This window comes from Dioszegia hungarica (genome assembly GCF_025882075.1).
Source record: "Dioszegia hungarica strain PDD-24b-2 chromosome Unknown MKK02contig_2, whole genome shotgun sequence".
Taxonomy (NCBI): Eukaryota; Fungi; Basidiomycota; class Tremellomycetes; order Tremellales; family Bulleribasidiaceae; genus Dioszegia; species Dioszegia hungarica.
The window spans coordinates 107,116-119,190 of NW_026515766.1; the positions used below are offsets into that span (position 1 = coordinate 107,116).

Below are 12,075 nucleotides of genomic sequence, written 5' to 3' on the forward strand. Positions count from 1 at the left end.
TAGGCCGACGACAGCCCCATGCTGAAACCTTCGAGTCCCACCCAGCCCATGAGCTCAAAATAAGTATCGTAGACGTACAGCATACATGCCCCCTCATCCTCTCCAGAGTTAATCAAAAGTCAAAAGTTCAGAACCAATCTCGACGTCTAGTATCACACCCGTCTCTTCCACCTTGACCGCTCTGCTCCATCCGCCCACCCATCATCTGACCCCAATCCGTCCACCATCTCCAACATAGACCCTCCCTTCACCCAGAAAGCGGTCCTCCACCCCCAATCGCCACCCCTCCTATCCTCCCTCCCCCACGCCAGCGAAAATACGTCCAGATCAAAACAGCAGAAAGGGAGGAGAGAGGGGGGGTGAGAGAGTTCGTTAAAACAATACAAGAGCGATGTAGAGGATCGAGATGGCCCCGATGGATGATGAGGGCCAAGTCGATAGCCAAAGCCGGAGGTGGAGGAAGGGGATGCAGCCGGTGCGAGGTAGGTAGATGTTGATGGTACGGGAGGAGGGGTAGCGGATTAAAGATGATGTGATGTAAGGGGTAAGAGGTAAGAGGTAAGGGTATGGATGGTGTGGGGTATCGGTATCGGCGCCAGTCGCTATAAGATCCCGCTGTCCCGGAGGGCATTTTGGAGGATCGTCTCTTTGACGGCGGCGAAGACGAGGCGGATCTGGGGTATCAGCTTGGGTTCAAGGGGGTAGGAGAAGATCATGACAGGTCGGAGTGGTGGACGAGTGAAGGTTGGGATGATCCTTGAGCGACTCCGGTACTCCGCCAATCCCCACCGTCCACCTCTCAGACCCCGATGCCCGATGCCCAAACAGCGTCCACCCGGCCCCTCCTCCGAGATGCCGTCCTGCCTCTTGTCTTCCATCTTCCGATCCCCTACAAAATCCCCTTCGCCCATCCGTAGACCCATCTTCTGCTGCTACCTCATCTCCTGCTCGTCCCTCCCGGTCCTAACGCCCATCCTTCAGCTCATCCCCGCCCACATCCCCAACATCACCCCACCATATCCCCACCCATACCCTCCCCTACCCAAATCCAGATCTCGACCCGACCAAACTCTGACTCACATTACTAGTATCCGTAGCCTGCGTCAAATGGGGATACACGCTCAACCTCGCTCTATTCGTTTGCGTAAACCTCCACAATATATACTTGGCCGCCTTATTGATATCCGCCCCGCCCGTGTATTCCGGGAAGTAGTGTACGAGTGGTACTTTGGGTAATTTTTGCTTGAAGACGTCAATCTTGTTGAGAAACAGAATGACCGAGGTGCGTAGGAACCAGCGCGAGTTGATGACTGATTCGAAAAGGACGAGGGATTCTTGCATTCGGTTCTGGAATCAGATCAGCCTTTGTCCATCAACCAAAAAGAAGGGGAAGATGAGAATAGTTCTCACTTGTCCATTCTCTTCCAGCAGAACCTGATCATACTCGCTCAGCGCCACACAGAAGATGATACTCGTCACCGCCTCGAAACCTGTCCGTTAACGCAGCTCCGAAACCATTCCTCCACGGAATCTACTCACAATGTATCCACTTCTTCCGCTCACTCCGCTGCCCGCCTACATCAAACATATGTATACTCAATTGCCCCATATTGAACCTCGTCTCGCTGATCCCCGTCGTCTTTGTTCGCGCCCTTAATACATCCGCCTCGTCCGGGATATACTCTGGCATCTTGATCTTGCCAATGAGTCCGAAAAAGTAGGTCGCGGAGTCCATGAGGTAAAACTCGGATGACCGGTCCATGACGGACGGTATGACGGGGTCGTGCCATAACGAGTCGACATTTTGGAGAATGTCGGACGAGACCAGCGCGAGTGGTTCGGCGTCTATCCTATATTCGAGGATCCGGTCCGCGTAGGTCTGAAGTCAGCCCAGACTCGAGCGACGGTACGGAAGACTCACTCGGTTGTTTGGCTCTTCTGGATCAACACCCAGTTTCCGCATCGCCATGATCAGCGCTTGTGCTGAATCGAGCACGTTTTTGTGTCTGCCATGAGCAACGCGCAGGGCAAAAACTCACACTACCATCCGGTACTGCAGCAGCTCGTCTTTGGTGTACCCATTCTGATGTATAATCTTCATCTGCTTGACGATTGTCGATTTACCTGATTCTCCCGAGCCTAAAGTCAGCCCGGAAGTACACTGAACCCACCTAGGAGCAAGATCTTGCACTCCTTTTTAAACTTCTTGGAATCATCCTCCAACTGCCGGTCTATCGCATTGCTCCGGTTATTGCCCCCTGGTCCCTTGTCTGCCCCGCCCGCTGGTGCTTCCGCTAAAGCCGCGCCTAGCCCCTGCGCAAAGGAACTCCCGTTGGCTGTCGGTGGTGGTGAAGTGTCTGAGGGGCGGGATGCGGGTGGGGCGGAGGGAGGTTCGGTGCGTGTAGGTTGGGCGGTGGTGGTTTGTTTGGTGGATGGGGAGGGCTCCTTGGCCGGTGAGGATGTACAGGCGCCCATGGTGGATGAGAGGTGGATGAGAGGTGCGGGATCGAAAGAGCTGCAAATAGTCAGCATGTTCCACTTGAATGGATGGGTTTGCGGTTACCCCGATTGAGGTAAAGAGTCCAGGATTCAGCGAGGTGATGGTATACTCACAGTACGGGCTGCCTGCTGAGCAGATCCCCAGCCTTGTGCTTGGACTCCTTGCCTCGGTCCAGTCCTATCCTATACGCCCAGCTTGGTTGTTTATGACTAAGCGCGTAATATCAAACGAGCTTCCGCCGCTATCTTTTGTCGGCTGTCGCGAACGAATCTGTATCCAAGCGATGTGTCGCAAATGTCCGCTCGCTAGCTGCGAGGTGGCTGGGTATGGGCGTAGGAGAGCGTATGTATGGTATGGTATAGTATAGTGTAGAGAGATGTGAAGATCGAAAGGGACAAGGGGGGACCCAGAGGCGCCAGAGAAGTGACGTGAAGGCCGTTTGGTTCCGCAAAGGTAAAGGCTGTGAACGGTAAAACAGTCCGCAGCTCCTCCTTGCTTGAGCGAAGAGGCGATGTTGGAGCGTAGAGATAGCTGGAGTTGTCTACTCAGTGTGTAGGCAGTGTGCAACGTGCATACAGCAACACCCACTCATCCCACCGGGCCTCATACCAAACTGCAGCAGGCGAAACCTGTTTTGGACCCGGTTCCTGTTTGGCGCAGAGGCGTTTCTAAGGGTTTGAAAATATAAAGCCGAAAGGGGGAATTCCGGGTAGAACCTTCAATTACGTCAAGGCGATCACCTGGCGCCCACTTGCCACAACAAGCTATTCGGTCAGTCGTGGCGGACAAGAGAGATCTGCAGTGGCGACGGTGGGTAGTCGGTGGGTGACTGTTCATGCACGTCCATGATCTGTGCGAAACAGGTATGGATCGGTCGGTCCTATCTTGTACTTGTTTGAGTGGGAGAGAAGGTATGGATCCTATCTACCGATAGTAGGGAGAAACAGAAGGGGGAAAGTGGCGCAAGAGATGGCTGACTGAGACATGTCAGCTGGCATCCTTTTACCCGATGCTCCGTACCGAAGGAGCTCGGCGCGGAGTCAGCAGGCACGGCGCCCGAGCCTGGAGGCGCTGTCACTGACATGGTGACATTGAGTCTTATCTCACATCCCCAGATCTAGTCCCATCAAGATCTAGATCTGCCATGTCTGACCCGATCCCTCCCTCAAAAACCACCTCGCTCAAGCGCAACTTCCAAATGCACCCCTCCCTCCTCCGCTACGCCCTCCCTTTATCCAAATTCGCCCGTCTCCCCTCCAACGCAGGAGAACAAATCTGGGTAGGGCTCATCATCGTCGGCAAGGGAGAGGTCCTCTCCCCTTCTGGACCGGAAGGAACCAAGCCCAAGCCCACGGCGCTTCTTGTCCGCCGGACCTCCTCCGAGCCCGCTACCGCTGTCAACTGCTGCTCTGATCCCACTGTCGAGTCAGGCCCACTGAGCTCAGGCCAAAGCATACATGTCACGAGAGACACCGCCCGCCTGCCGATATTCGAAGACGGGTACGACCTCCCCTCCCTCCCCGCCGAATTTGGGACAGACCAGACCCTCCTCGAGGCGGTAGATCGGTGCGCCAGAGAAGTGACCGGAAAGGGGGCGAAGGAGATCGTCAGGTTCTTGGGGAGAGGGGACTATGATCTTGTTTCGCCTGCATCAGCTAGAAGTGTGGCGGAGGTGGCGGAGACGGGCGAAAAGACATGTGCAGCTGCCGCTGTGGGCCGCGCGGTGAGGTACGATTTCCTCGTCAAGCTCCATCAGGGGGAGATGGTGTTGCCTGAAGGGACGGAGGGGAAGTGGGAGGGCACGGATGAGAGCTGGAGGGTGATGAAGCGGGTTCCGGCGGCAACTGCGGCGGGAGCGGGGGCGGCGGTGTCAGAGTTAGAGGAATGAGCATCATCAGGGGATGAGAGTCAGCGGCAGGAAGAGCGGTCAGCGAGAGGGAGCAGGTACAAGTGACTCGGGTGATGGTATGGTCCGTCGGGGTCATCAGCGAGACAGTACATTCTTGACTCTAGTTGTAGACCCCGATCGAAGATATCTATGTACAAATCTTACTCCATCGCGCACAGCCAGCTCCCCTTTCCACGCCACGGAGTCATGGACTTTGCTTAGTACCCCATCACTCCCCTCCCTCTCGATCCACCCAACGCACCCTCCCCAAATGTCTCTTCCACCCTGATCGCGCCCCTCTCTCCCCATCCTCCGCCCCCGTCCCCGCCCGCAGCGCCAAGCTTGGGCGGCAGACCCGCCTCGTACGCTCGGCGCTGCAGTGCGATGTGCGCGGTATTGTTGGTTGTCCGGGGAAGCAGCGTGAGCGGCAAGAAGGCTTGACCATTTTCAGCCGATTCCGGGCTTGAGGTAGAGGTAGAGATAGGAGAGGGGAGGAGGGAGTTCCGGAGGATGACGTCCCCTGGATTGAGGGAGATGGGCGTGACGGGCAGGTCGAGGAGGTGTGGCCGATCTCCCCCTTCTCCTACTTCTGTAATCTGCTCCGTGCCCGCGCCACTGACTGCAGTGGACGAGGTGATTTCGGTCACCTCGGCGAGACGCCAGTTCGAGGCCGAGAGATACTCTGCCGAAGAGTAGAAAGAGATCCTCGATCGAACAGGACAGAAGAATGGGCGAAGCAGGGCGTAGGCGGCCGTGTGGATCGTCGAGTAGATGGAGGTGGGGGAGGAGGTGGGTGGGGTAAGCGCCAGATGGGAGAGGAGCGGGGTAGAAACAGCCGCGGTCTGTATATCAGCCAGTCTTCCCGATATCAATATCGATTGCGATCATCAAATAGCTCACCTCGTCCCGTACTGCCCAGACATCTCGAACATCCCCTGTACTCCATCGTCCAGCCCCAGCATTGCCCAGACCTTCCCTGACACTCTCGGCGAGGATGTACGCCTCGTCCCCCTCTGTGCCGGACAGAGCGGATAGGATGGCCGAGGATGTGTTGAGTAAAGAGGGATTGGAGCGCGCAGCGAGGAGAGCGGGGTGCCAGTATACCGCTAAACCATCAGTTTGGGCTCTTGGATCGCTGTTCAGAGAATGACTCACCGTCCCCACCCCGCCGGCTCATCGCTTCGGATATGTCCCTCGCCCATGCCAGTGCCAGCCCATCAGGGATGACATCCCGCACGACCACGCTTCCGGTGGATTTTATAGCTTGTGCCGCCGTTGGGTTCGCCAGGTATTCGCTCAAAGAGAGATACGATACTGCTGGGATTCTGGACTGTACCATCAGCGCCGCTCTCCTGCTTCCACCCCTTGAATAATCCAGAATGGCCTAAAGAGAGCAAAACAGGAACGGAAACTCACGCTATCCACTTTGGCTCGCTCCAACCCCTCCAGCGTCTCCTCCCATACCTTCTCCACCCCTCTCCGTCCCTCCTCAGACCCCAGCACCCCCATCGCCCAGGCCCTCCACGCCTCCGCCTGGCCTACTTCTGCGCCAGTACCGCCCGATACGCCCGCTGGGGGTATAGAGAAGCGGTACGGCGCGTTGATACGGCTCGTGTTGCTCCCTCCGGCGGTGCTCGGCGAGAGGGAGTGAGCGTATGGTGGCCTCAGTGATGGAGTGGAGCGGGGAGCGGTGGAGTGCGCGTAAGGAGGAGCGAGGGGCGGCGGGGTTGCTGAAGAAGAGGGGAGGGCCGAGAGTGTCGCAAGGAGACGGCGGGTCATTGTGTCTGGTGATGCGAGGCGAGAAGGATGGAGTGCGATGCGAAAGACGAGGAAGATCGGCTGGCTGTCTGGGCTGATGGGCTGGGCTGATGGATATCTCTTGCTAAGCGAGTCTCGAAAGAAGCAGAGAAGCCCGATAGGACCGGAGCAAGAGAGTTAGAGTTCTGTTAGCCCTTTTTGGTCTTGACGAATCAGACGCGCCCGTCAGCTTCAGACGGCTGTTGTAGATGATAGATGTAAAGTAAGGTGGACGGCCCCTGCCCCCTCTGCCATTCTTATATGCCCTCCTCATCGCCGACGCCGCCACCAGACCTCCGCACAATTAGCCGACGATAGCGAGGCCGAGCACGCCAGCGAAAAAAATCTGACCAAGACAGAGAACCCGGATCAATCTCGGAGGAATACGAGTAGATATCGGGTTTCGGGTCCGGAATCCGGGGGGTTTCGGGCGAGATGATACAGCCAATCAGATAGGAGATAGCGGGAGCAGATCAGGGCATGCTCAAGCTCAAGTCAAGTCAGCGTCCCCAGCGTCCTCTGCATTGGCTCTCATACTACATGGCTGATGCTTGCTGAAATGTGAGATCGGAGGGCTGAGCGAATGGAGAGTGAACCATGATTTGTAGGTGTGTTGTGGCAAGGAAGGACGTGCGGGTGAGGACAAAAGAAGCTCACTTCACTTTGGCTTTGGGCTTAGTTTAGTTTTGCCAATCTCCGCTGGCTAAGCCGTGCTCACAGGAGCTGATGGGCTGATCACAGACCTTACCCATACTTGTCAGCATAACTTTCAGCTATACTGACCCCCGCTCCCAGAAGGCACTCAACATGGCCGCAATCTTTGACGACGCTTTCGATGCGCTCCTCGACCGCCTCGTCAAGGACTGGGAGATCCCCGGTATCTCCATCGCCATCGTCCCTCTATCGACTTCACAGCCCGTCTTCAAGAGCTACGGCGTAGCATATGGCGATGAGTCCATCACTCCCAAGGTATGTCCGCCTCAGGTCGAGCTGATCCAGACCCGCTTCCCCATTTGCTCCCTCACCAAGCCCTTCACCGCTCTCACCCTCCTTCGCCTACTAGACGCGCACAACATCTTCCTCTCCGCCCCTATCAGCGATGTCATCTCGGACTTTCACATGCGGAACGAGGTGGACGGCGCAAAGGTGACGTTTGCGCACGCCCTCAGGCACGTTACGGGGGTGGAGACGGCGGATGTGATGTATACCGACCCAGCCGCCAAGAGGGATATAGTGAGTCACTGCCAGACCCTGCTGATGTAGATTGAATACCTCGCCAACCTGCCCTGTCCTCACGCCCCCGGCACCACCCCCTTCTATTCCAACTACCTATACGATATCATGGCCCTCGCGATCGAGAAGCTCAGCGGTCAGGCCTTTGCCGCTGTCCTTCCAGTGACGATCTTTGAGCCGCTAGGGATGAAGGATACCAGCTTTGTAGGCGTGGGAGGGGAGGATGTGGCGATGGGGCTGATTCCGAGATTGGCGAACGGGGCATTGGAGCCGGGGAAGGGGATCGCAACTGGCACCAGCCCAAAGACGGGCATGCAGTCAATCGGTACGAGGTGCCAGGGATCGTACAGCCTCATAAGCTCCGCAGAGGATATGGTAAGTCCCTCATTGCACCGCGCTGATCGTAGGCCAAATGGGTCGCTTCCCTCTCCCGCAACCCTTACTTCCCCACCGCCTCTTCCGGCGAGGTTGACGTCCCTCCCTCCTGGCGCTTCTTCCAAGCTCTGCTCGATGAGCCACTCAAGATCGGTATGGGCCTCTATCACGGCTCGCACGCCGGCGTGGACTTTATCGAGGGATGTGGCGCTACTGCTGGGTATCGGCACAACATGGCTTTGATCCCAGAGATGGGACTGGGTCTGGTGGTCTTGACAAGCTCAAAGGAGGGAAACGAGCTCAGCGCGGCAATCAAGCTATGGGCGATCAGGCGGTATCTGGGCTTGGAGACGGACTCGGTCCTCGAAGCGTAAGTCTAGGCTTGGCGGAGCTGATGAAGTGCCACCGCCGAGCGGGCCAAACGTCATCTTCAAGAATGCGCCGCGCAGCCCGCTGTATCTAGCACTGATCCAACTCGCCCTCATCCCATCGGAACGTATCTCGGTCCAGCCCTCGGAACATGGTACCTCACTCCCTCCACCTTTGTCGACGAGCGCCCGGAATGCGTCAACATCCCATATCTCCCCTGGCTGTACGGCGACTGCGTTCCCCTCTTGGCGTCTGTTGGAGAGGGCAAATACGAGGGCTGTATGAGATGGACGGACTGGGCGGATGGGAAGGTATACTATGGGTGTCCCTTCGCCGCAAGGGAGAAGGAGGGCAAGGGGGAGATATGGATCACAGGGTTTGAGTGGGGAGTAAGCGGGGAGATGTGCGTCCTGCGCCGGGTCTGAGCGGCTGACCGGAGTCTTACAGAGGTGCTCACTATGCGGTATTTTAATAGCTTGAAGCTGCGCAAGGGCCTTTGGATCGACAGGGACAGGGAGATGTAGCTCGTTGATCAAAGGGTTCTCATACTTGGCCTCCTTTGACTGCTGACGCCTTTGCTCAAACTACTTACTCGCTACTATACTCCAAATTCTGATGAGACTTCATACTCTTCACAAGCCTGCCACAAAGCTGTCCCCGGTCATGTCGTCTCTAGCAAAGCTTCTCAGGACCGGTCCGCTCAACATCCCCGCGGTGTTTAATGACGCATTTGACGCTCTCATCTCGCGCCTCATGCGGGAGTGGGAGATCCCAGGCGTCTCTATCGCTATTGCTCCTTTGTCTGGTGCTGCACCTGTATTCAAGGCATACGGCCTAGCTCATGGAGACGAAGCCATAACGCCCAAGGCAAGCGAACGCTGGGTCGTGCTGATATAGACCCGCTTCCCGATTTGCTCGCTGACCAAGCTCTTTACGACCCTCACACTCCTTCGGGTACTGAAGGAGCACAGTCTCGGCCCAGACACACCCGTCAGCGATGTCCTCCCGAACTTCAAACTCGAGAGTGAGGTCGATGGGGCCAAGGTGACGTTCGCGCATTCAGTCGGACACGCTGCAGGGATCGAGACGGCAGATGTCATGTACACTGATTCGGCAGCTCAGGAGGATATGGTGAGCTCAACAAAGGACTAGCTGATGCAGATCCGATATCTCTCCACCCTCCCCTGCTCAGCCGCACCCGGTACTACTCCCTTCTACTCCAACTACATGTTTGACGCCGCCGCGCTCGCTGTTGAGGCGCTTACGGGCCAGACCTTCGAGGTGGTGGTCAAGGAGAACGTCCTGGACCCTCTCGGGATGGCAGAAACGAGCTTCACCGGCACCGCTGGGGAGGACGTCGCGATGGGCCTCACACCTCGGCTGGACAAGGGGGAGTTGAAAGCAGGAATGGGGATATCAGTTGGGGTGGGGCCGAACACAGGCCTTCAGTCCTTAGGCCAGATGGGAAGGGGATCGTACGGGCTGATCAGTACCGCAGAGGATATGGTACGTTTCAGTCTGGGCTGGCTGACGTCAGGCAAAATGGACCGCCTCTCTCCTGTCCAACCCATTCGTCAACGCCGCATCCGCTCCGCGCCTCAACATGACGGACAAATGGCACCCAGGCGGATCACTCCTCGATGCGCCGCTCACGTACGGTATGAGCCTATTCCAGGGGTCCCACGCTGGGGTGGCCTTCCTGGAGGCGTATGGAGCCACCGCGGGATATCGGACCAATATGGCCATTATCAGGGAGCTCGATGTGGGTATAGTCGTCATGAGCAACTCGGAGGAAGCGCATGAGCTCGGTGCGATGATCAAGTTCTTGGCGATCAGGTCGCACCTGGGTATGGATATTGACTCGGTGCTGCAAGCGTAAGTAAACGTTTGGATGAGCTGATGCAGCATGTCGACCGAGATGGCGCAGCGACGCAAGGCAGAGTGCCCCAACCTCCCAGCCATCACCGGTGTCACTCCAAATCTCTCCCTGGGGACGTATGTCGGTCCTGGACTCGGCCGATGGCATCTCACTTCCGCGTCGTTCGTCACTGAGCGGCCGGAATGTGTGAACATTCCTTATCTTCCCTGGCTCTACGGCACCTGCAAGCCACTCCTCACCTTGACGGGCGAGGGATCATACGAGGGGTGTATGCAATGGACCAACAGGGCTGATGGGAAGGTGTACTACGGCTGCCCATTCAGTGCGAAGGAGGTGGACGGGGACATCTGGATCAGTGGATTTAATTGGGGGGACAAGGCGGAGTTGTGCGTGCTGCGCAAGATCAAAGGATGAGAAGACAGACCTGCAGTGTGATGACTGTGGTATCCTATTTCTTTACCTGCCCAGTAAGCCGGGCTGAAATCAACGCCCTACTAGCGTCCCTCGAGGTGCAGCTACTGGTCCTTGGATTCTTGGAACGTTTGGTCCGCCCCTCCTGAGTGTGAGATACTACCGCAATGGCAGCCAATACAAACCTCTGTAGCTTACTAGTTGGTCGAATCGTCAAGTCAACGAAAACGCCCACATTGGACTATCCAAGGATGTCCTTGGGTGGACCGGGGTCCGTGCGTCATGCGGGTCACTGAGGCAAGCTAACAGTGTTACGTGGCTGAGCTACTATTCTGTGCAGGCATACGATAGTCAGTCATGTCATCAGTCTATTCGGATTCTGCTCTATCCGCTCAGCGCTAAGCACTGCAGGGATAGGGGAAGGTGAAGAGAGAGGAGGGGCAGTAGAGTATTACCTGCCCCTCTCGAGCTCAAAGTCAGATTGGTGATGTCGAGGCCGTATCTGAAGTGTGCTTGCTTATACCGCGCAGGAGGGAGCCCAGCGAGACCACAGCTGTCCAAGGGAGAAAGCGGACGATCGATGGGGGTCGACGGTGAAACATGCCGTAAGTGAGGAATGAGGAGCGGGCCCGCTCTGCGCCACCTCGCTCATGTTGTCATCCGATAGCTGCCGGGACCTGATCACCAAGCAAGAAGCGGCAGGCCTTATAGCCGAGGACTTTTTCCATATGAGATCCTGCTCCCGATGTCATGTGGCGCGACACTGTACGAGAGAAAAGGGAGCTACGCGAAGCTGGAGCTGCCCCTGTACCGCCCCAGCTCTGGACCATCCCGGCTATCGCAGAGAGGAGCTATGTGTACAGCTGTCTAAAAGATCCTCACCTCCGAGAGCTGTATGGAATTGCGAAAGGATCGCCTAGACCCAGACCGAATCGTGTTACTGATCCTCGGGACGACAATGAAGGGTCTGTGCGTCCTATTGCCGCTGGGGCAGGCAGTGTTACGTGGTCGGAGTCAGTTCGCCGGATGAGTATATGAGGCACAAGCACTATTCCGAGTGCTACGACGCGGGCCGCGCTTGAAAACTTATCATGACCGATGTCCACCATATCCACAAGCGACAGTCACATACTCACGCCGGCTCTCGAGGTGATTGAGACGAGTAAGTGCGCTCTGAGCTTTGTGTGCTGATCTATCAGGGGCTTGTAGCACTGCTGGCAGTACATGTAGCTGCAGGAGACAGCCTGGTTAAGCTACAGTCGTCGATGGAAGCCCAAAAGTCGGGGGAAAAGGGAAAAAGGCGGAAAGCACATCGGGGTGCAAAAGCTGATTTCGCCCGGGCTCGAACCGGGGACATCATGCGGAACTGTCTGACGACTGTTAAGCATGCGATCTGACCAACTGAGCTACGAAACCATGCTCCGATAATCGGATGACAGCCAGGAAGCTGCAGGTGATATAAACAGTCAGGCGGAAAAGTCTTTGGCGGTGTCTCGGGGTGGGTTGGTACCGGCTGACTGTTTTGACTCCCTGTCTGTTATTTGTGCCCACCGCCCCCGGTCCCGCGGCCAGAGTTGGTACAGATGACTGTCTAGCTGATGGAGGTAATACTATTGTCGTGCC

The 12,075-nt window shown here is 56.7% G+C and overlaps 5 protein-coding genes and 1 non-coding gene across 6 annotated transcripts; 3 read left to right on the forward strand and 3 right to left on the reverse strand.

Annotated features, from left to right (window-relative positions):
- Positions 1 to 602: 602 nt before the first annotated feature.
- Positions 603 to 2,475, reverse strand: MKK02DRAFT_19390 (G-protein alpha subunit; the record flags this gene model as incomplete). The annotated part of the gene is made up of 7 exons (XM_053086086.1): positions 603 to 674; positions 1,081 to 1,347; positions 1,411 to 1,490; positions 1,540 to 1,879; positions 1,922 to 2,006; positions 2,040 to 2,139; positions 2,172 to 2,475. The coding sequence occupies 7 exons, from the start codon at positions 2,473 to 2,475 to the stop codon at positions 603 to 605; spliced, it is 1,248 nt and encodes a 415-aa protein (XP_052948884.1).
- A 1,169-nt stretch (positions 2,476 to 3,644) lies between these two features.
- Positions 3,645 to 4,388, forward strand: MKK02DRAFT_39386 (uncharacterized protein; the record flags this gene model as incomplete). The annotated part of the gene is made up of 1 exon (XM_053090570.1): positions 3,645 to 4,388. One exon carries the CDS (start codon positions 3,645 to 3,647, stop codon positions 4,386 to 4,388), a length of 744 nt encoding a protein of 247 aa, XP_052948885.1.
- Positions 4,389 to 4,606: 218 nt separating this feature from the next.
- Positions 4,607 to 6,167, reverse strand: MKK02DRAFT_39387 (uncharacterized protein; the record flags this gene model as incomplete). Its single annotated transcript, XM_053090571.1, has 4 exons — positions 4,607 to 5,230; positions 5,289 to 5,494; positions 5,544 to 5,718; positions 5,805 to 6,167. The coding sequence occupies 4 exons, from the start codon at positions 6,165 to 6,167 to the stop codon at positions 4,607 to 4,609; spliced, it is 1,368 nt and encodes a 455-aa protein (XP_052948886.1).
- An 825-nt stretch (positions 6,168 to 6,992) lies between these two features.
- MKK02DRAFT_39388 (beta-lactamase/transpeptidase-like protein) lies at positions 6,993 to 8,587 on the forward strand (the record flags this gene model as incomplete). Its single annotated transcript, XM_053090572.1, has 5 exons — positions 6,993 to 7,154; positions 7,185 to 7,418; positions 7,449 to 7,793; positions 7,826 to 8,163; positions 8,194 to 8,587. The coding sequence occupies 5 exons, from the start codon at positions 6,993 to 6,995 to the stop codon at positions 8,585 to 8,587; spliced, it is 1,473 nt and encodes a 490-aa protein (XP_052948887.1).
- A 238-nt stretch (positions 8,588 to 8,825) lies between these two features.
- MKK02DRAFT_39389 (beta-lactamase/transpeptidase-like protein) lies at positions 8,826 to 10,455 on the forward strand (the record flags this gene model as incomplete). Its single annotated transcript, XM_053090573.1, has 5 exons — positions 8,826 to 9,047; positions 9,090 to 9,293; positions 9,324 to 9,668; positions 9,700 to 10,037; positions 10,068 to 10,455. 5 exons carry the CDS (start codon positions 8,826 to 8,828, stop codon positions 10,453 to 10,455), a joined length of 1,497 nt encoding a protein of 498 aa, XP_052948888.1.
- Positions 10,456 to 11,779: 1,324 nt separating this feature from the next.
- MKK02DRAFT_t21 lies at positions 11,780 to 11,868 on the reverse strand. The gene has a single exon. It is a non-coding gene; the product is annotated as a tRNA-Val (tRNA).
- Positions 11,869 to 12,075: the final 207 nt, after the last annotated feature.